This window comes from Chrysemys picta, chromosome 4 (assembly GCF_011386835.1).
Source record: "Chrysemys picta bellii isolate R12L10 chromosome 4, ASM1138683v2, whole genome shotgun sequence".
In the NCBI taxonomy this organism is placed as follows: domain Eukaryota; kingdom Metazoa; phylum Chordata; order Testudines; family Emydidae; genus Chrysemys; species Chrysemys picta.
In genome coordinates, this window is record NC_088794.1 from 106520356 (window position 1) to 106540972 (window position 20617).

At 41.5% G+C, this 20617-nt stretch overlaps 1 protein-coding gene across 10 annotated transcripts in view; it reads right to left on the minus strand.

Annotated features, from left to right (window-relative positions):
- Positions 1 to 20617, minus strand: part of HEATR5A (HEAT repeat containing 5A) — a 119552-nt gene that overhangs the window by 12543 nt on the left and 86392 nt on the right. For all 10 annotated transcript variants that reach the window (XM_065595418.1, XM_065595420.1, XM_065595423.1 and 7 more), the window contains 8 exons: positions 19990 to 20226; positions 18949 to 19130; positions 15523 to 15591; positions 14574 to 14753; positions 9229 to 9463; positions 8504 to 8752; positions 6533 to 6660; positions 2485 to 2632 (listed from right to left, as the gene is read on the minus strand). In XM_065595418.1, the coding sequence (XP_065451490.1) occupies positions 2485 to 2632; positions 6533 to 6660; positions 8504 to 8752; positions 9229 to 9463; positions 14574 to 14753; positions 15523 to 15591; positions 18949 to 19130; positions 19990 to 20226 (1428 nt within the window). The remainder of the gene's footprint in view (positions 1 to 2484; positions 2633 to 6532; positions 6661 to 8503; positions 8753 to 9228; positions 9464 to 14573; positions 14754 to 15522; positions 15592 to 18948; positions 19131 to 19989; positions 20227 to 20617) is intronic.

Genomic DNA, 20617 nt, shown 5'->3' on the forward strand with positions numbered 1-20617 from the left:
TCTGGTGGAATATATCTTCATCCCAAAGAGGTCTAGCTTCGTTGCGTCCTTAGCTTGGGAGGTAGGCCCTTGCTGCCCTTGCCTTTCCCTCGCATTAACAGCCGCTATCATCAATGAGTCTGTCAGGGGGTGGGTAAACAAGTATTCATTGACCGTGGAGGGCACAAAGTACTTTCTCTCAACTTCGTCAGCGGTAGGAGCCAGAAAGGATGGTGTTTGCCACAGGATTCGTGTGTTCTCCAGAAAAGTCTTTATCAGGGGAAGGGGCATCCTGGTGGGTCCTGCCAGGGATAAAATGTCCACCATTGGGTCTGACACCTTGGTGACCTCCTCCATCTGTACCCTGAGGTTCTGAGCAACCCGCCTCAGAAGTTCAAGGTGGGCTCTGCTGTCAGGAAGGGGAGGCTCTGAGGATGTTCCTGCCACTTCCTCATCTGGAGACGAAGAGGAGGAGCCCAGAACATGGGAGGGCCCCTCCTGCCCATCTGGCTCCTCAAAACGCTGAGGCTCCACCCCCAAGTTGTAGTCCGCTTTGGTGCGGGCCCTGGTACCATCCGTGATACTGAGTGTAGCCACGGTGCCGAGTCTGTTGCCGGTGCTGGGTGCAGTACCAATTGTGGCGGTAGCGGTGGCTGATGCCCAGGAAAAATCCCTGGCCCTAGACACAGTCCTTCTCTCAGACGTGACTGAAAAGGAGCATACTGAAGTGGACTCCTGGGACTGGTGGTAAGCCCACGGGGTCCAAAAGGGCTACTGGGTCGGCATCTGAGCTGGTACCCCCCACTGTTGTGGCCACGATACCGGGGAGAAATTTTGGGTCATCCCCGCTGACAGGGAGAGCCAGCAGCTACAGTGTTGGCTTCTCTGGGACATGTATGAGTCAGTGCCCGCCAGTGCCGGGAATCGGTGCCAGGGCGATGTAGATCATTGCCAAGTCATAGCTGGCTTGCCCTTGGCCTCTGAGTCGTTTGGGGCCTTGGACTGGTGCTGTGACACTGTGATCGGGGGAGTGTGGACCTGTCAATGTTATTAGGTCCCACACTGCCTCATAAGTCTTGGGTGTGGAAGTGAGGTCCACATCCTCCACCTGGGTCTCCTCTGGTGGCATCAGACTCAACGGTCCCTCTCATGGGCCTGGAGTCGACGGTGCCAGCTGTTGAGCTGGAGGGGAGGTACGGTCTTGCACCAGTTTCCCTCCCTTGGGTTCACATTCCCATGCTCGGGAAGTGGAGCGCCCTCTATCAGTCTTCCTGTGCTTCTTCTTCGGGACGGGAAACTGTGAGCAGTGCCAAGATTGATCCCATGCCGTGCTTGGCGCCAGGGAGTGCCGGTGCCGAGGGTCTCTGACCCCAGAGTCCTTTCTCAGCACCTCCTGGACCGAAGCCAGCACGCTGTGCACCGACACTGAGGAGCCCAGTGCCATACCCATGGGGCTTGACTCAGACTGAGGGCGGAGAGCTGCTTCCATTAGCAGCAACTTTAGTCTGTGATCCCTCTCCTTCTTCATGCAGGGGTGAAAGCTCTGACAGATCTTGCACCTGTCTGCTTCATGAGACTCCCCCAAGCACTTTAGACAAGCTGAGTGTGGGTCACCCTTGGGCACAGGCTTCTGGCAAACCACGCACGGCTTAAACCCCTGGGTCTCAGGCATGCCCTGGGCTCAGAAGAGGGATGTGGAAGCAGGGGAGGGAAACAACCCCCGGTGCCCCAAGTCCAAATGTCTGTCTAACTAAAACAAATTTTTAAACTATCTTTAACTATTTACAGAAAATACACTAGAGGATCGCTCACTGAAGTCGAGACGAAACGCTCCTTTCACTATCACGGACTGTAAGAAGGACATGGAGACGGTGGGTTGGCAGGGCCCTATATGCAGCGCCATGAAGGCGTGACTCCAGGGGGCTCCAGAGCCAACCCAGTGGGTGCTGCTAGGGGAAAAACCTTCCAGTGAACTGTGCACGTGGCATGCACACACCTAATTGAAAACGATATGAGCAAGCACTCGAAGAAGAAAAAATGTTTTGGTACAAAATTCTGTGCATATGTACTAATTATATAGGAAATAAAATTTGGTTTCATTCCACATCTTCTAAACAGAAGAAAAACCTGTAATTTAATTATAATGAATGTTAAAGGGTATATCTAATCCAGGAGAAAATGCTTAATTCAACGGCTGTACTCAGTGCTGTTAGGAGCTGGATGAGTAACTTGATCACAGTTGCTTTATTTAAAAACTCCACTTTATATTGCCACATGAGGAAAAAGCTGATGCTTCCTGTGTTGTAAATTCACAACTGGCCTATTTAGTCTTGCGTGGCCTGATTTTCTAAAGTACCGAATATCTTTAGCTCCCAATGAAGTCAACGAGATTAGTGACTTCTTAGCACCTTTGACAAATAAAGCCACTAATCTACAGATTATAGATGGAATAAGTTTGGTCATGAAAAGTTTATACAGTATATTGTAGAACAGTATATTGTATACCTTCTGCACTTCTCCGTTTTTCTCTCACATGTTCTTGAGCTGCAAAAAGAATCTGTCGGACTACTTCAAGAGTAGCAAGCTGAATATCAGGCGATTCTCTGGTTAGTATCAGTCGATGCAGAACATTCAACAACTCCACACCAAGCTCCTGTAGCAAGAGAAATGTTCGAAGTCTTGATATTCACATTCATTTACTTATTACCCACAAGCATCAGAGGTTCAGTATTCTAATGTAAATTTATACAATGCTTTGAAAATGTAACATACTACATAAACTGAACATAAACAACAGCTTGGACTGCAGAATACTCTATGGTGAACTTCTATTCACCTCAGAGTGAGACGGGAGATACAAAATGAAGCTTCAAAGTAGTAGTAAGCTATTACTGTATTTGCTTTCTAGCTCCAAGTTTTCCTTTCTATGTCTTTATATAATGTCTTCAAAATACCTATGTGGACTGTGTCTAGACTGCCCATTCCACAGAGTCATTGCTTAAGATGCGAGTACAAAGTCATCCGTGATAAACAGATTGAGAACGACTGTGTAAATATAAAACTGTAATAAGATGGTATAAATTTTTGTCAGAGTCTTGTGAACTATATTCTCATTGCATTTATTTGCTCATTTCTAATTAGGAGCAGCTGAAAATCATTGCTTTTTTTTTCTTTTTATCTATCTAATGTTTTTGCCAAAGCACAGATGCTCCCCTACATATTAATTGTCTAACCTCAAGTACTTGATGTCTGAAATGTTAGTGTTTCAATGCATAAAATTAAAACAGAAGGAATTAATGCAATTTTTTTTAACTCCACAGAGTCATTTTATTGAAAGCCTCCCTCTACCTTCACTTAAACCGACAAGCTAAATTCTGTTCCTAATTACTTCTGTGCACATGCAACCCCACTGCCTTCACACAGAAGATCAGAAGTTGAAGCTAAAAAAACCAACCCACCAATCTACACTTGTAAATTTTGGAGCATATGGTGAGAAGGACCTTTCCCCCTCAATGTTCCCAAAAATCTTAAAGGAAGGAGAGGCCTCATTGCTTACACCAAACATACATTAGTTTCCAACCTGTCAAGCGCCAAACATAGGATCAGAAAGAAAAAAAAAGTAGGAAAATTAAAACAATGATTCATGAAACTAAAGATGTAAGCAGTATTATTTAAGCTACAGAAGTTATTGAATGTTCTGTATGATATGAATTCCCAACAGTAAAAGGGGAAGACAAGGTTTTCATAAGGAGGAGGTAAATTGGGGGTCTAAAAAGCAGACCGTGTTCCTTGCTTTAAGAGGCAACTGAAATGTAGAGTTCCAATTAAAACAGTATGAGGAGTTCAGTTGTGCCAGCAAAAGTCTTGGTTCTGGTCACAAATGTATCAACTTTCGTGCCTTCTTCAAACAAATACTTTTTGTCATGGTTTGTGCTAGGTAAACATTTTGCATGCATTCAATTCTTTGTTAAAAAAATCACAAGTATTACTTCACACAAATGAAGGGAGACTGCTATATCTGCTTTGCTTCCTAAGGATATATTTTTCATTTAAACTGTGCTGTACATAAACAGAGATTACAATGAGGCCAGGCTGGGATACTCTGAGTAGTTTGTGCATTTGTCATATGGCAACTAAACATGATATGTCCCTTTAATTAAACAAGGTTGGGTTTTCTGGAGGAGTATTAGTCATAATCAGAAGTAATGTGATACATATTTACTTCCAAAAGGGTAAATCGTATCTATTTACAGTACTTTGAAAGATACAGTACAGCACAGTTTGCTCTTGAAATGGAAGAGGCCTTATTTTATAATGTGGTTTTGGAAACAATGGCCCAGAACAGTCAGGACTTGCCCAGGTAACGTGTTCAGGCAGGCCTCTAAAGATGTCATTTTTAAAGTTTCATTCAGAACAACAAAATAATGACTGACTGGTTAATATGTACACAATGCCAGACGGATAAAAGAGCAACACTTTTTTGATGGGTGGGTAGAATTTGTACTTTAAAGGATACAATAAAAATTGATACTTACAGAAAATATTATCCCCCTAGATTGTAGATATCAGAACTAGGATGTCAAGTATCAGAGGGGTAGCCGTGTTAGTCTGAATCTGTAAAAAGCAACAGAGGGTCCCTGTGGCACCTTTAAGACTAACAGAAGTATTGGGAGCATAAGCTTTCGTGGGTAAGAACCTCACTTCTTGTCTTGCATCTGAAGAAGTGAGGTTCTTACCCACGAAAGCTTATTTCTGTTAGTCTTAACGGTGCCACAGGACCCTCTGTTGCTTTTTACAGAAAAAGGATGAAGTGTGAATTTTTGTAAAAAGAAAAACTAAATGTGGTCCTGTAATAACCAAACATTTTTCATATTTGTACTTTAAAAAAAAAAAAAGACTACACAGGGCATGTCTTCAATGCAAAATTAGCCGGGCTATAGCTTGGGCCAGGGGTCGGCAACAGGCGGCATGCAGGCTGATTTTGGGTGGCACGCTGCTGCCAGCCAGGATCCCGGCCTCTGGCCCCGCTCAGCCCACTGCCAGCCTGGATGGACGGAACCTGGGCCAGCAGCGGACTGAGTGGGGCCAGCGGCCAGGACCCCAGACCGGCAGCGGGATGAGCCACTCAGCCTGCTGCAGGTCTGGGGTCCTGGCTGCTGGCCCCTTGCCAGCCGGGGTCCCAACCGCCGGCCCCGTTCAGCCCGCTGTCGGCCTGGATGGATGGAACCTGGACCGGCAGCAGGTTGAGTGGGGCTGGCGGCCGGGACCCTGGATGGCAAGGGCTGGCAGACAGAGTCCGCTGCTGGTCTGCGGTTCTGTCTGCTGCCCGCGCTGCCAGTCTGGCACGCGAAACCTTTTATTGGCACACAAAACCTTAAATTAATGAAGACTTGGCACACCACTTCTCAAAGGTTGCCGACCCCTGGCTTAGGCATTGCCCCTAACCCCAGCTCCATCTACACAGAAAAACATCTAACCCAGGCTCGATGTTGGTTTAAACTCATTGTTAGCAGGCATGACTGAGGGTGAAGGTTTGGGCTCGGGTTTTGCTCACTGCCTACCTTGCAGTGAGAATACAGGCTAATCAAGTCTGGGTGCTGTTAATCCTCCAATCTCACAATTTTACCCTGGCTATACTTTCTCATCTAATTTCTCCCTTCTTCTGCACTGTTAAAAATATTTCTACTGCTTTTCCACACCATTTGAACAGAGATACCATCCAAGAAGTCCTCTCCCATGCTACCATTTGGCCAGAAGCTGACACTAGCCTTCTGGTAAAGCGTCGGTGTGATATCAGTAAGAACCACAAGAGCACTCCCATGAATTCATAGAGGGGCTCAGTTTAATATACCACTAAGACCCATGGAATATTTTGCTAGAAGTAGAATCCAGCAAATAGGTTAGTATAGCCCCATTGTGGACACATTCACATAGGTCTGGCATGAATAGGGCTATGTAGTGGGGATGCCCACCCATGCTAGCCTAGCCCAGGCTAACTCTGTAGTGAAGACATATCCTCTGAAAGGATGGTTTATCTGATTAGTTTTCCCAGTTACATTAACTTATACCCTGGGAGCTTCCTTCCTTCCAGAGACTGACATGCTGTTCCCTGACTGGAGTCAGAGAAACGACAACCTGCCATGCTACACATCTAAGTCATCTTTCAACAAACTATAACTAAGTTGCAGTCTAGCAATGATTTCTATAGTAGTTACATAGCTGGGTTTCTTTTTAATTAACTTTTAGTTTATTATTTCTTTCCAGTTCTATAAAATTTTCAATAAAACAACGTTTGGAATGCAAAATCTGAACTTTTAGGTGAGGTCAATGTACCAACACATTCAAAGAGAGCCAAAAAGTCTCAGGATCTACGAGAGAGAGAAATAACTAACTGCCACATTTTTTACCAGACAACAGTGTTTACAATCAGTGTCACAGAACAGTAAATGAAAAATCATTGTAGATTCAAGGACAGTTTAGAGATCTAAGTGATACCAGACACTGTCACAATACCCTGGAATTTCAACTAATATTTTCTAAATTAGCATGTTACCTGATCACCACCTATTTTAGACCGAGGCCAAGGAACATCAAGAAATGCTTGCAGAGCATGTAGGCAAGCAGTAATGTTTTCCATTGCTGAATCTGATCGAGGTGAGCAGAGAAATTCCACACTTATTCCTGTAAATGGCAGGAGAAAAAACAAAAACAGGCTTTACTGAAAACCTATTTAAAGTAATTTTGTAAATCAAGACAAGTACGCTGTCAATGTGCTGAAAAGCCATGGAAATAGCATATGCATCTTTTATATTCCTGTATGCCTAAGCAAATTAATCTTCAGTTGTAAACATTTTGGGCAGGGACTTGTAACAATTGGGCCTATAACTTCTTGCCTGCTTGGGAATTAACCACGAAAAGTAGGTCAAGTTATTTTTAACAAAGAATTTATAATAGGTGCAAGAAAACCAGACCAAACCCGCCCCGCCGCCCCGGGAGTAGTCCAAACAAAAAGGCCCTCTGATATAACTCAAGGACCACATTGAGATCATACATGGTAAACAAGAAAAGGTGGGTCCGGAAATTAATGAACCAAAATTAGTGTGTCAGAAACTAGGCCTAACTGATGGGCAAAATAAGAAAATCGGTTATCCCACCCATCACTCCCTTTTGGGTCATTAAAGAAAGACTTTGGGGGAAGTATGGAAGAAAAGATGGAGGCCACTGGAGTGAGCTTCATCATCATGACTGCCACCCCTACCATCTCCTGGAACAACAGGCCTTTTTAACATTGTTTAATGATGAACAGTGACTGTGTTATGGTAACATCTTTGGGACCCTATATTCCATCTAAATTAACATTATAGACCTTGTCTTCCTTTATGTATATACAGAATCTAAGGATATGTCTACACTACCCGCCGAATCGGCGGGCAGCAATCGATCCAGCGGGGGTCGATTTATCGCGTCTACCCCCGAGCGCTCTCCTGTCGACTCCTGTACTCCACTGCCACGAGAGGCGCAGGCAGAGTCGACAGGGGAGCAGCAGCAGTCGACTCACCGCAGTGAAGACACCGCGGTGAGTAGGTCTAAGTATGTTGACTTCAGCATAATGTAGCTGAAGTTGCATAACTTAGATCGATCCCCACCCCGAGTGTAGACCAGGCCTAAGATAATGATGAACAGACAAACTTCTGGGCAATAGAACAGAAATAAATAATAATCAGCTTCAAAAATCACAGAGATAGAAGATGAAAATGTTGAGATCTGGGTCCACTAATTAGGAGGAAAATTCTTATAGGCACCCAACAGAATTTTTGCCTTCGTACGAAATTGAGAACCTGGAATGTAGTATGTGAACGCTTGACATACAGATTTACATGACAGGATGAGTTTACAGAGAAACTGTAATAATAGCTTAGAAACTTAAAGGCTATCTCAGACTTAGTATTTTTATTTCACAAAAAGGCTGAAGTTTTTAGTTAATCATGTATTTACCAACCCCACCTCACTAGCTAAATGTGGTAAAGAAGTCTATATGAACCCTGGGCCTGCTAACCCTAGACCTGAAGGAAATAATGAAACTTTTCTCTTGGGCCTCGGATGCCGCGTCTATGTTTTGCCAGGTTAAACAAAAACTTATTTAAAACTGTGGGCCATATTCCAGAGTAACTCCAGTCAAGTCAGTAGCGTCATCTTGTAATTACACCATTGAATTACAAAATTGAATCTGTTCCTAAGCTCAAAGCAGAAGCACTAGTAGGTTTATGAGCACAGTAGTAAATTGGCATGTGTTCTGTTTACCTTGCATTGGATATTTTTCCCAGCATAATCAGAAAGACAGGAAGCAATTCTGTCCCCAACACAGAAACCAATTCTTGCCATAGGTACTTCCAACATATCAATTCTTCACCAACACAATTAAGAGCAGACAACCAAAGCATTACAGAGTGTCAACAGTATTATTTATACTAAAATGACTGTTTATAATTTAAAATCCAGACAGATTACACGCTCATCAACCAACCCAAGATAAGATGAAATATGTCAGTATTCACATCCTCAGGAGATTTCACTGCAGCCCTGGAGGAGGAATCCTGACACATTGTAGTTGGGGTGACAGGTCTAGAGAGATTAGTTACTCCTTCATCTGGATCAACCACAAGGAAACCTGTGCTGGTGAGCCATAATGCTGTAGCGTAAAGAATTAGAGCCCAGGAGTTGTGATAGTGTGGTCTTGCATTTTCAATTGTCTCCGCAGTATAGAACGCACCACCTACAAAAAAAGAACAGTCAGAGTTTTAAATGATGTGACTATTTTCCAATGTAAATAATTTCTCTTACAGGTTTGGGATTCTTTTCTGTTGTTATAATGGTATTTGTGTTTTATAACATTTCATTGTATTTCTTAATTGTTTCACAGCCAGAGCTGACCTGGTGGGTTGTGGTTAATAAATAAAATTATCAATAACAAAGCAAGTAGAATCAAGTACATTTCTTTAAGTCTTTTTTCTTCCTGTCATCTTAAAAATCCACTACTACTCCATCCCAGAGAAAACTCTATCCTAAACTTAGTCATTGATTTTGTAGTAAATAGCTGCAAAATTATAGTGTGCTGGTTCTGTATCAACTACATCTTCTTTTGTGAAAAAGTTATATACTGTGAGTAGGCACAATTCATCTGAGATGTTATTAAGCACACACACACAAATTATATCGAACACGAATAAAAGTACACAGGTGCCTTCATACCTTCAACCGGAAGTTGAGAGGCATATTCTGAAGGCAAAGTTAAGAGAGCAAAATCCTGAAGTGCAGCAAGCCAGAGTTTGCTTAGGGTCCCAAGGTCCGCCTGGACTAGGTCCAGAAGTCCATCGGCTGACGAAGTAAAATCTCTGTAGCTTTCATCTGTAGAGTTTGTGATGGTCAAAGTTTGCGTGTGTGCATCACTTTGGTTTTTTTCTTTTTCAACTGCAACTATGTAAACCTGTTCAAAGATTGAGAGACAGAGCAACAGTTATAGATTTTAAAGCTAGAAGGGACCACTGTGATCACCTAGTCCAATCTCCTGCACGACACAGGCCATAGAGCTTCCTTGAATTAATTCCTGCTTCAAGTCTAATAGCCATGGTTGAACTAGGACATATCTTCCAGCAAAATACCCAGTCTTGATTTAAAGATTATCAGTGATGGAGAATCCACCACAATCCTTGGTAAGTGGTTCCAGCTGTTAGTGACTCTCACTATTAAAAATTTGCACTTTATTTCTATTCTGAATTCATCTAGCTTCAACTTCCAACCATTGGAGCTTGTTATTGATTGAAGAGCCCTCTAATATCAAATTTCTGTCCTCCTGTAGACACTTATACATTGTGATCAAGTTACCCCTCACCTTCTTTTTGAGAACCTAAATCAATTGAGTGCTTGAGTATTTCACTGTAAGCAAAAGCCCTGTGTAAATCAAGATTTCACAGACTGCACAGAAATAATGAAATTAGCTCACTACTGTGATTTTTCCAAGGGGAGGGGGGGAGCAGAGATGCCTGATTCCGCCTCCTTTCTGTTGAAAAAAAAAAAATCATGGTTTGGGGCTAATTTGGCTGGTTGTGGGAGGTTAGCTTCCTGCCCAGCTGACTGGCAGGGAGGAAGATGACCATAATGTGTGGTAATTAGGAGCCTTGGCTGACCCAGCCCAGGCTGACCCACCCCTGCTGCCAGGCAGGCCAGGGGGAGGCAATGCAGCATCAGCTGTCAAAGAGCAGTGACCAGGATCTGGAGTACAAACAAGTGTGTGAGGCATCCATGCCCTGGTGGGGAGATTGAGGCATGAGGAGGATGGATCCTGGTCTCATCCCAATTCCCTCATGCTAAGACAGGCCTCCCCCCACCGACACCATTTCAGGGCAGGACGCCCCCCCCCCCCCCCCACACCCTCCACCCCCCACACACTTGCTCATGTTCCAAGTGGTGATCCTGGGCTCAGCTTTCTGGACTCAGCTCCTTGCCGACTGGTGCTGCAGTGTCTCCCCCCAGTCGTGTTGGTGAGGGGATGGGTCTGGGGCTCCTAATAGCTACGCGTTGCGAGTACTGCCCCACTCTCCCTACTGGCCAGACAAACGGGAAATAGCAGTGGTGGACTTAGTGTGAAGTGAGCTGGGCTAGACGGCACCACATGGTGAGACATCGACCCCTCCCGGCTCACCACCCTCCTCCAGGATGGCACCAGCCTGCTAATTCTCCATAAGCAGCTGCAGCCTTGGCAAGGAGGCAGAAGCTGGAATGGCCCGCTTCTGTCTCCCCACTGTTGGAAAAATTGCAGCAGTTGGAGAGGGAAGGGCGGGGAGAACAGAACTTAGAGTCAGTGCATGAAATTCAAAAACACTTTCCTGTGATGTTGCAGTGAACAAACATTGACACAGGACCTTAACTATAAGGCACGTCTTCCAACCCTTTAATCATTCTTGTGGCTCTTCTCTGTTCCCACTCCAATTTATCATCATCCATCTTGAATTATGGACACCAGAACCACACACAGTATTCCAGCAGCAGTCATACCAGTGCCAAACACAGAGGTAATGTAACCTCTGTGCTCCTACTTGATTTACCCTTGTTAATACATTCATGCTTTTGGTTATATTTTTATAGTGGCCCATAATGTAATTAAATTTGACATCCTTGTAGTGGAGAAAATACCAAAGAAACCCACCACAGTATCATGTAACTTCAAAAAGGAGAAATACACAAAAATGAGGAAGCTAGTTAAATGAAAATTAAAAGGAACATGCACATGAGTGAAATGCCTGCAATCTGCTTGGAAACTATTTAAAACCACCATAATAGAGGCGCAAACTATATGTGTACTCCAAATTAAAAAAAAAAAAAACACACACATTAAGAGGACCAAAAAAACCCACCACCATGCTAAACAACAGAGTAAAAAAGAGATGGGTACAAACAAAAAGACATCCTTTAAAAATTGCAAGCCAAATCCTACTGAGGAAAATATGAAGAAGCATACGTCCTGGCAAGTCAAGTGTAAAAATATAATTAGGCAGGCCAAAAAAGAATTTGAAGAGCAACTAGCAAAAGACACAAAAACTAAAAACAAATTTTTTTAATTACATTAGAAAGCATGAAGCCTGCCAAATAATCAACAGGGCCACTGAACTATCAAGGTACTGAAGGAGCAGTCAAGGGAGACAAGGTTGTTGCAGAGAAGCTAAATGAATTCTTGGCATTGGTCTTCACTGCAGAGGATGTGAGGGAGATTCCCATACCTCTTTAGGAGAGAAATCTGAGGAACTGTCCCAGATTGAGGTATCAATAGAGGAAGTTTTGGAATAAATTGATAAATTAAACAGTAATAAGTCACCAGGACCAGATAGAATTCACCCATGAGTTCTGAAGGAACTCAAATATGAAACTGCAGAACTATTAACAGTGGCATGTAACCTATCACTTAAATCAGCCTCTGTACCAGATGACTGAAGGATTGCTAATGCAAAGCTGATTTTTAAAACAGGCTCCAGAGGTGATCCTGGAAAATACTAACTTCAGTACCAGGCAAACTGGTAAAAACTATAGTAAAGAAAGAAGAGAATTATAAGACACACAGATGAACGTGATATTTGGGAAGAGTTAATATGGCATTTGTAAAGGGAAATCATGCCTCACCAATCTATTAAAATTCTTGGAGGGTGTCAACAAACATGCGGACAAGGGTGATACAGTGGATATAATGTACTTGGACTTTCAGAAAGCCTTTGACAAGGCCCCTCACCAAAGGTTCTTAAGCAAACTAAGCCATCGTGGGATAAGAAGGAAGATCCTCTCATGGATCAGTAAAAGATCCATGGTTAAAAGATAGGAAACAACGGATAGCAATATACGGTCAGTTCGCACAGTGGAAATAGGTAAGTAGCACAGTCCCCCAGGGATCTGTGCTGGATCCTGTGCTTTTCAACATATTCATAAATGATCTGGAAAAATTAGTCAACAGTGAGGTGGCAAAGTTTGCAGATGATACAAAACTACTCAAGATAGTTAAGTCCAAAGTGGGCTGCGAAGAATTACAAAGGGATCTCACAAAACTGAGTGACTGGGCAACAAAATGGCAGATGAAATTCAATGTTGATAAACGCAAAGTAATGCACATTGGAAAACATAATCCCAACTACACATACAAACTGATGGTCTAAATTAGCAATTACCACTCAAGAATGATCTTGGAGTCATCGTGAAGAGTTCTCTGAAAACATCTGCTTAATGTGCAGCAGCAGTGAAAAAAAGCCAACATAATGCTAGAAACCATTAGGAAAGGAATAGACAATAAGACAGAAAATATCATAATGTCACTATATAAATCCATGGTACTCCCACACCTTGAATACTGCATGTAGTTCTGGTCACCCCATCTCAAAAAAAGAGATATTGGAATTGTAAAACATACAGAGAAGGACAAGAATGATTAGGGGCATGGAACAGCTTTCAAATGAAGAGAGATTAAAAAGAGTGGAACTTTTCATCTTGAAAAAGAGATGACTGAGGGGGAATATGATAGAGGTCTATAAAGTCATGAATGGTGTGGAGAAAGCGAATAGGAAGTGTTATATACCCCTTCACATTACACAAGAATCAGAGGTTACCCAATGAAATTAATAGGCAGTAGGTTTAAAACAAACCAAAAGAAGTACTCCTTCGCATAACACAGTTAACCTGTGGAACTCATTGCCAATAGATGTTGTGAAGGCCAGAAGCATAACTGGGTTCAAAAAAGAATTAAATAAGTTCATGGGAGGATAAATCTATCAATGGTTATTAGTTAAGATGATCAGGGATGCAACCCATGCTCTGGGTGTCCCTAAATTTCTGACTGCTAGCAGCTGGGACTGGATGATAGTGGATGGATCACTCAGTAAATTGCTCTTTCCTGTTCACTCCCTTTGAAGCATCTGGCACTGGCCACTGTTGAAAGACAGGATGGACCATTGGTCTGACCCAGTATGGCCCTTCTTACCTCTAGTTTCAGCTTCTAACCACTGGATTTTATTAATCCTTTTTCCTGATAGATTTAAGAGCTGTGTATTATCAACTGTCTTCCCCATGTAGTTTCTTGTAGACCAGTATCAAGCCATCTCTTACTCTACTCTTGGATAAATTAAACAGACTGACCTGCTTGGGTCTCTCACTATAAGACATGTTTTCCAGACCTGTAGTCATTCATGTAGCTGTTTTTGAACCCTTTCCAGTTTACTGACATCTTTTTTCAAGTGTGGACACCAGAACTGGAGACTGCATTCCAGTAATGGTCTCAATAATCCCGTGTACGGAGGTTATACCATCCCCTTGCTTCTAGTCAACATTCCCCTGCTTCTATATCCAATTATTGTATTTATCCTCTTAGCTACAACGTTGTTCTGAGAGCCCATGTTCAACTGGTTATCCACTATTACCCCTAAATTATTTTCAGTATCACAGCACTGCAGGACATAGTCCCCCACCTTGTAAGTGTGATCTATATTTCTTCATTCCCAGCTGTATGTCCTCACTTTTGGCTGTATTAAAATGTATGTTGTTCAAATGAGCCCACCTTACCAACTCACTGAGATCACATGCGTAAGTCCATACTGCCTAACTGAACTTGCAGGCAGTCACACAATGAGAAATGTGTATATTTTGCCTGAGACATGTTTGCCTACAGAGCCTCCCTGTGACAAATTAAATGCCAATTAAATTTACAATTTCACTGGTGAATGATGTATATCCAACGTAGATAACTACAGTGGACAACCACAAGTATCCAAGCCATCTCAATATAAAATTGACATTGAATCACTATGGAATATTAAAAAGTTTACTACTTTATAAGGTTTAAAATGCACCGCTGTGACTACATTTAATTTTTATTTTAAAGCATGTTTTGCTATCACAAACTGAGTGTATAGATGTTCATGCATTTGGTTGTGTGTAAATTCAGTACAGAATAGCAAACTTATCATTGTAATTTGTATAAAGTTATTTCATTATGCTTGAAAGGACAGCTCAATACTCTCATCACACAGTTACCAAGAGTCTTGTTATAAATCTAATTTACTAACCTCTGCCCAAGCTTTGAGCACAGCCAATATCTCCATAGTTGAGGCACTTTCATTGTACAACTGACTTTGTGCTTCTTTTCCAGCTTGTACTTTGGTCAAGGATGATATGAGCAACTGATGAACCCTTCGAAGGTCATTAAGGTCACTGACTACACCACTTGCTATCCAGGCACTGCAAACCTAGTGATGTACAATAGAAAGTGTGATCACATGAAAAAATGTAATTTAGATAGTCCAATTTTATCTGTAAAGTTACTAAACAAGCTTTTTTCCCCAGTCAGGTACAGTATTTTTAATTTGGGACTAATGATAATGGAATAACTGGAATTAATGTTGAATACACTCTGGTTACTGTATCCAACTCAGGGCCGTGGAAACCAGCCAGAGCATGCTGGCTAGTTTCCTCCACTTCTGCACCTCCCTCCTGTGACCTCAACATTTCCAACACACCCACAGTTCCTTCTCCCTCCTATTCCCTAATTTTGCCTGTGCATCAGCAGAGTTACCCCATCTTGCCCTCCCCGCTGAATGGATCCAGAGTAAGTGATAGTTTTGGAAAATAATTTGTTAGAATAATGGTAACTTTTTGTCGTTTATGAAGAATAATGTCAATCTTCTTCAGCACAGGCTGATGAATAATATTTTGACACACAGAATTCAAAAAAGAATTGCTCTTCTCAAAATGGCTGCCATCTTCCATTGTTTTCACAGGGAGTGAGGTTAAAGGCTCACTTGGCAAAAGGTGATACATAATTTGCTCAGAAGAACTTTTAAGACAATGCATAAAGTTATTGGACTCAAAACAGGGGTAACTGGAGGAAATCCTCTTGCTTGTGATGTACAGGATCAGACTAGTCTTCTGGCTTTAAAAATCTATGTATGTATCCATTAGAGGAGATTATTTTTTAAGAGAGGGTCTCACTTGAAAGTTTTAGCTTTAAACACTTGCCTGACATGCTTTTGCTGTGACATCAGGCGGCGTTTCTGGAGCAAAGGCAGGTCGAAGTGCAGCTCCAACCTAAGGAGAAATCATTCAACACTTAACAAAATAATGGTCTGTTTCAATTTTTCTTATACATTATACAGTTCCCTTCTATTTACACCATGATTTGATTGGGAAAACGATTAGACGTTAGTTATGTTCCTGTTGGAGAACTGTATTGTTCTCTCTAGTAGCTAGCTACCAGGTATTACTTGGAATCCCAAGATGTTGCTGTCTTACAGATACAGCCTGGTTCTGTGGCCAGATACCTCAGTGATGGGCATGAAGAGGCTTTGTTTGGAGGAGGGTAGAAAAAGGGGAGACTGAGGAGCAATCTGACAGAACAGTTATGCTTTTTCCATAAAAGAGATGGTTTCCTCTTTAAGACAGTGAGATTGAGGCTTGTTTCCCCTGTTTGCTAGGGTCTTAAAACCAGAACAAAGAAAACTTCTTCCTCCCTGAACTCTTGCCCTGATAAAAAGTTTCCCAAACCTAACAAAACATTACTCCAAACCTTGAGAGGCCTAAAGACACTTAATAAGAAGGGGAAGTTGGGTTTAAGGAAAAGAAAGCAGCACAATATGAATAATTAGCACAAACAGATTTTAACTTGTGTACCTGTGGGAGTAAAAGAGACAGAACACAAACCCCACTCATTTCACAAAGAACAAGGTATGGAGTGACACTGATCAAGGCACATGGATTTCACCAATCCTTAGTGCTGAGGGCTACTTTCACTGAAGGCAACTGAAGAGAAATTTTCCCTGATGATTCAAAAGGTTCTTGTAGAGGAACTTAAGATACATTGCACTTAAGTTTGTGTACGAAAACTTAAAATTGAGATGCATTGCTCTTTGGGGCAGGGAATGTATATATGAACTTGTACAGTGCCTAGCACAATGGGGCGAGGCTCACTGAGGCCTCTGGGCACTACTATAAGAAAATTATTAAACAACAGATAAAACCTGATCTAAGCACTGGTCTCTATAGTTAGGAAATTCTTCTTCAAATTTCTCCCTTACACTGGATCCTTTGAAAGCTGGTATTTTGACGCTAAAGGTGCTCATCTTAACTCCCTTCCACCCCCCAAAGGAACTGAAACATTCATTAAATTGTGCAAATTTTTCAAAATTCCCTTTTTAAAAATCACTTATTTTATAGACCAAATTCCTATTGAAAAAGTATCCCGCTAGTTGCTTAAACCATTCATTCTATAGACCCAGATATTGAAATGCTTCTTGCAGCCAAAGATCAAATTTCACTACAAATTTTGCTACGCAGATCTCATGCTGAATGACTGATTGTGTCAAAGATTTTTTCTGAAGTCTTAAGTAATGCTGTGCAGGATACAAATGAGCATTCATTTGTTTCCAGGGTATCTGTAAAGTTTCTATCTTCAAATTTGTTGTGGACAGATAATCCAGATGGAATTTCTGCTAGTTTAACTTTCTGTGGTAGCAGAAATATGGGGAGTATTTCAGACCAGAGCCTGTGTGTTTCACACCTACGCCCATCTTGGCTGGTGCAGTCCAATAGAGAGGAGCTGGATTTATAACAAGTGGAAATGGGTAACTCCTTCCTGAATGGGAGCAAGCTGCTGGCTTCCTTTAAGGAATTCTGTGTGGGTTTTCCTCAAGAAGCTATTGTTTGATGTTGAAAATCTTGCCAAATGGTTGTCCTAGATCTTCTTTTCTTTCTGCTTAAATATTATTGAACAGGTTGTGGTGACACAACTCTAAGGGTATCTAACTGTTTCAGATCTCCTGGACGCCTATCATTTTATGAGGAGACCTGAGTATAGCAGAAAGCTAAAGCTGGTTACATCATTAGATGAAATCCTCAGCGTATTAAATGAAGACCAGGTGCCCATACCAATATTATCAGATCTATCAGTGGTCATTGATACCATTGATCATAAAAGTATTGTTGATTTGTCTTATGTGGCAGGAATAGATAGCCAATTTCTTTTCTTGCTGGGTGTTGCTGGACATGTCAATGTGAGATTCTACGGGGTCTCTCACCACTCATCCAGAGGACTATCAGGGCAAGCTAAGAAGGAGAAATGGGCTACAAAGCCTTAAGTTTTCTGGTAACACAAAGTTGTGTGTGTTCATTTCTATCAGCCCAGATGATGTATTAAGTGCCCTATGTAATGTCTGCTAGAGACTTGAGTATGGAAGTTGGCCAAGGATCGACCCAGATAAAATTAGTGATGCTGGTGGATTGGGATACAAACTGAAAAATATGGCAAAAGTTATATCTGTGCCTTAAGATAGGATACAAGTTATTTCTGATGCGGGTGTGCAGTGTAGTGTGAGAGTTTGATTAGATTAGTTGGCCAGAGAAATGACCGTGACAGTGTTTTTCATCAACAATAGGCAGAAGGTTTCAACTTTCTCTTTCATAAACGGACCTTGTTATTGCAGCCCACACTTTTGTCACCTCAAGAGTAGATGACTGAAAGGACCTCTATGTGAAACTAAATCATAAAATATTTTAGGAAACCAAAAATCAAGCAAGAACACAGCAACCTATTTATTAAGTGGAATATCTCATTATGACTAGATAACAAAGCACTAGTGTAAATGTAGAGTGTCTGTCTTATTGATTACCAAGTGGAGCTTAAAGGGGTTGGTTATAGCTTACATAGCCCTAAATGGCTTCCTATCTGCCTCCCCCTCCATGCAACACTAACTCAACAGAGGTCCTTTGGTTGGAGCTCCCTCAGTTTAAAGGAGAAGATAGGCTTCTGGGAGGAGAGCGTCTTTGGAACTTACTCTCACACCCTCGGTCTGAAGTAGCCCGAATCTGTTGATCTTCAGGTCACTGTGAAGCCCGTCTATTTTCACAGGCTTTTGGAGAAATGAGGATTGTGAGGGTTAGCACTGATAGGGAGGGTTGAATATTTGTTTGCTTGTGTTATGGTTAGATAATAAGGATTTAAGGGACACTGCAAGACTTCTTATTTATGTAGATCAGAGCTATCCAGTGACTTTTCCTCACTGAGGACTATGTTCATTAAGTTTGAAGTTGTAAAAATATGGGAACCTGAATTACTTGAGCACAGTTTTTTGGTTTTTACCATTTCCTTAGATTTGAAATGCACCTCTCTCTTGTATTCTGGGCACACCTATAAATGTTATTTTAAAAAATTACAACGTAACGTCTCCACTTTTTCATTTGCCACGTTCAAAAACAAAACAGATTTTGCTTTCAAACCCAAAATCTTTGGTCTAAGCAAGCACAGAAAATTTCAACCCTAAAGTGAAAATAAATACAACAGTTTCAGTGACAAATTGAACCCTGATTACAGAACTAGCTACTGAAAATTTTCTCTTCGTTATCAAGGTGTCCATTTTTTATATAAAATTTTTATAATCAATGGGTGCTTACATTGGCTTGATATTGCTCCAGAATTACATGACCAGGAAACTCTGGTTCTTGAACAGATGCAAACCTCCGAACAACAACTAACAATGTCTGAAGCCCTGAAAGACGGAGCTGGTCACTGTGATCTGTGGCAGCCATAAAAGCCATGCGGATCAAGTCAGCTAAATGCAAAACCAAAAAGTCACCTGGGGACAAAAGAAAAAATCATTTAATAAAAACAAACTTGTTCTAAAGTCTAATTTATATTAAAGATGATGCAATTGTTTCTATTTTTACATAGTTGGGCCCCAAAGCATTCAAACATTTTCTACTTTACCATATGCTAAGGGAGCTTGCATTTCCTTTAAGGAGTTGTTTATACCCAGTAGCATATCACTTGTGAGTACTACCATATAGTGGATCTTAAACAGGAGCCTTTACTCCCCAGAGCATCTACAGTGAGGAGTTCCCTTTGCTTTCAAACCAGCACCTTTTGTCTATTCCCCAATCATGCAATGGTATCAGCCAATATTTTTCCATTTTAAGGTAAAATTTTGAAGGAAATAAAAACCTCTATATTTGAAGCAAATTTCCATAGAAATTCTGAGGCATCAACATCTTCAGATCAGCATGGGGAAGCACAGAAAATTAATGGTGTGTTCATCGGTAATTATGCAGATTATGGAATAAACAGAGCAGTGACACTAGTTTTCTTGGATATTCCTAGATTACAAAATTGTGTTGCAGTACAGAGGCACCAGTTATCGCTTCTAGTTGCCAATGTTTTCTATAGGAACAATGACACCCTATTTGCATGTCATGCTACAACAGCTGGGTAAATGAGTGTCAACACTGCAATTATATGCTAATATTATGACTAATTTACCATTGCTCTGTACCTGAATGAATACAGGCTTCTAATCATTTTAATTAAAGGCTGCAATAGAGGTTATGAAGAAATCTATAATGAATTTCACTTAAGTCACCAAATGTTAAAACATAAATGTTAAGTATTCTTTGCATTCTATAAAATTCTCTCGGTATCTCAGTTAGTTTAACACATACCTCTTGAATCCCTTTGTTTCCTTTCCTGAGCCAGCGTTATGTCAAAATGTGCCCTGCCTGCATTTTCACAGTGGCTGATAATTTTACAAACACACTCTGCAGCAAAAACTCTAGTGGACCATTTTGGATTAGTGAAAGGGTGGGATCTCTCATCACTTTCAAAGGTTAACACATCATCATCTTCTTTAGTTCCCTCCTCTTCTTGGGTAGTATCCACTGAAGCTACTGAGGTGAAATCTATATTTTTAAAAACACCGAAAAGGAAAGGAACACAACTGATTACTGAAGGAATTCAAACACATTACTGACCTGTAAGTGCTAGCCTTTAACAGCTTAATGGAAAACTGTAGAAAGTATGTGGTGGCTTTTAAGATTCCTGCAGCACCTAATCTCACTAGCCCTCGAAGATGACCAGGCTGCTCCTTCCATGGATTACTTATTTCAGTTAGTACCATAAGGTGGACAATAATTTTGTCTCAAGATATTCTGCAGTCATAGCTTGGTCATGTTACTAGACTCAAGGTAGATTACATGTTACTGAGCTTTAGGGTTAAAGTAGTCCTGATGATATTAGTACGTGTTGGTAGCACCAAAAGCTGTTTTATAGGACATGTCTCCACGAAGAAAC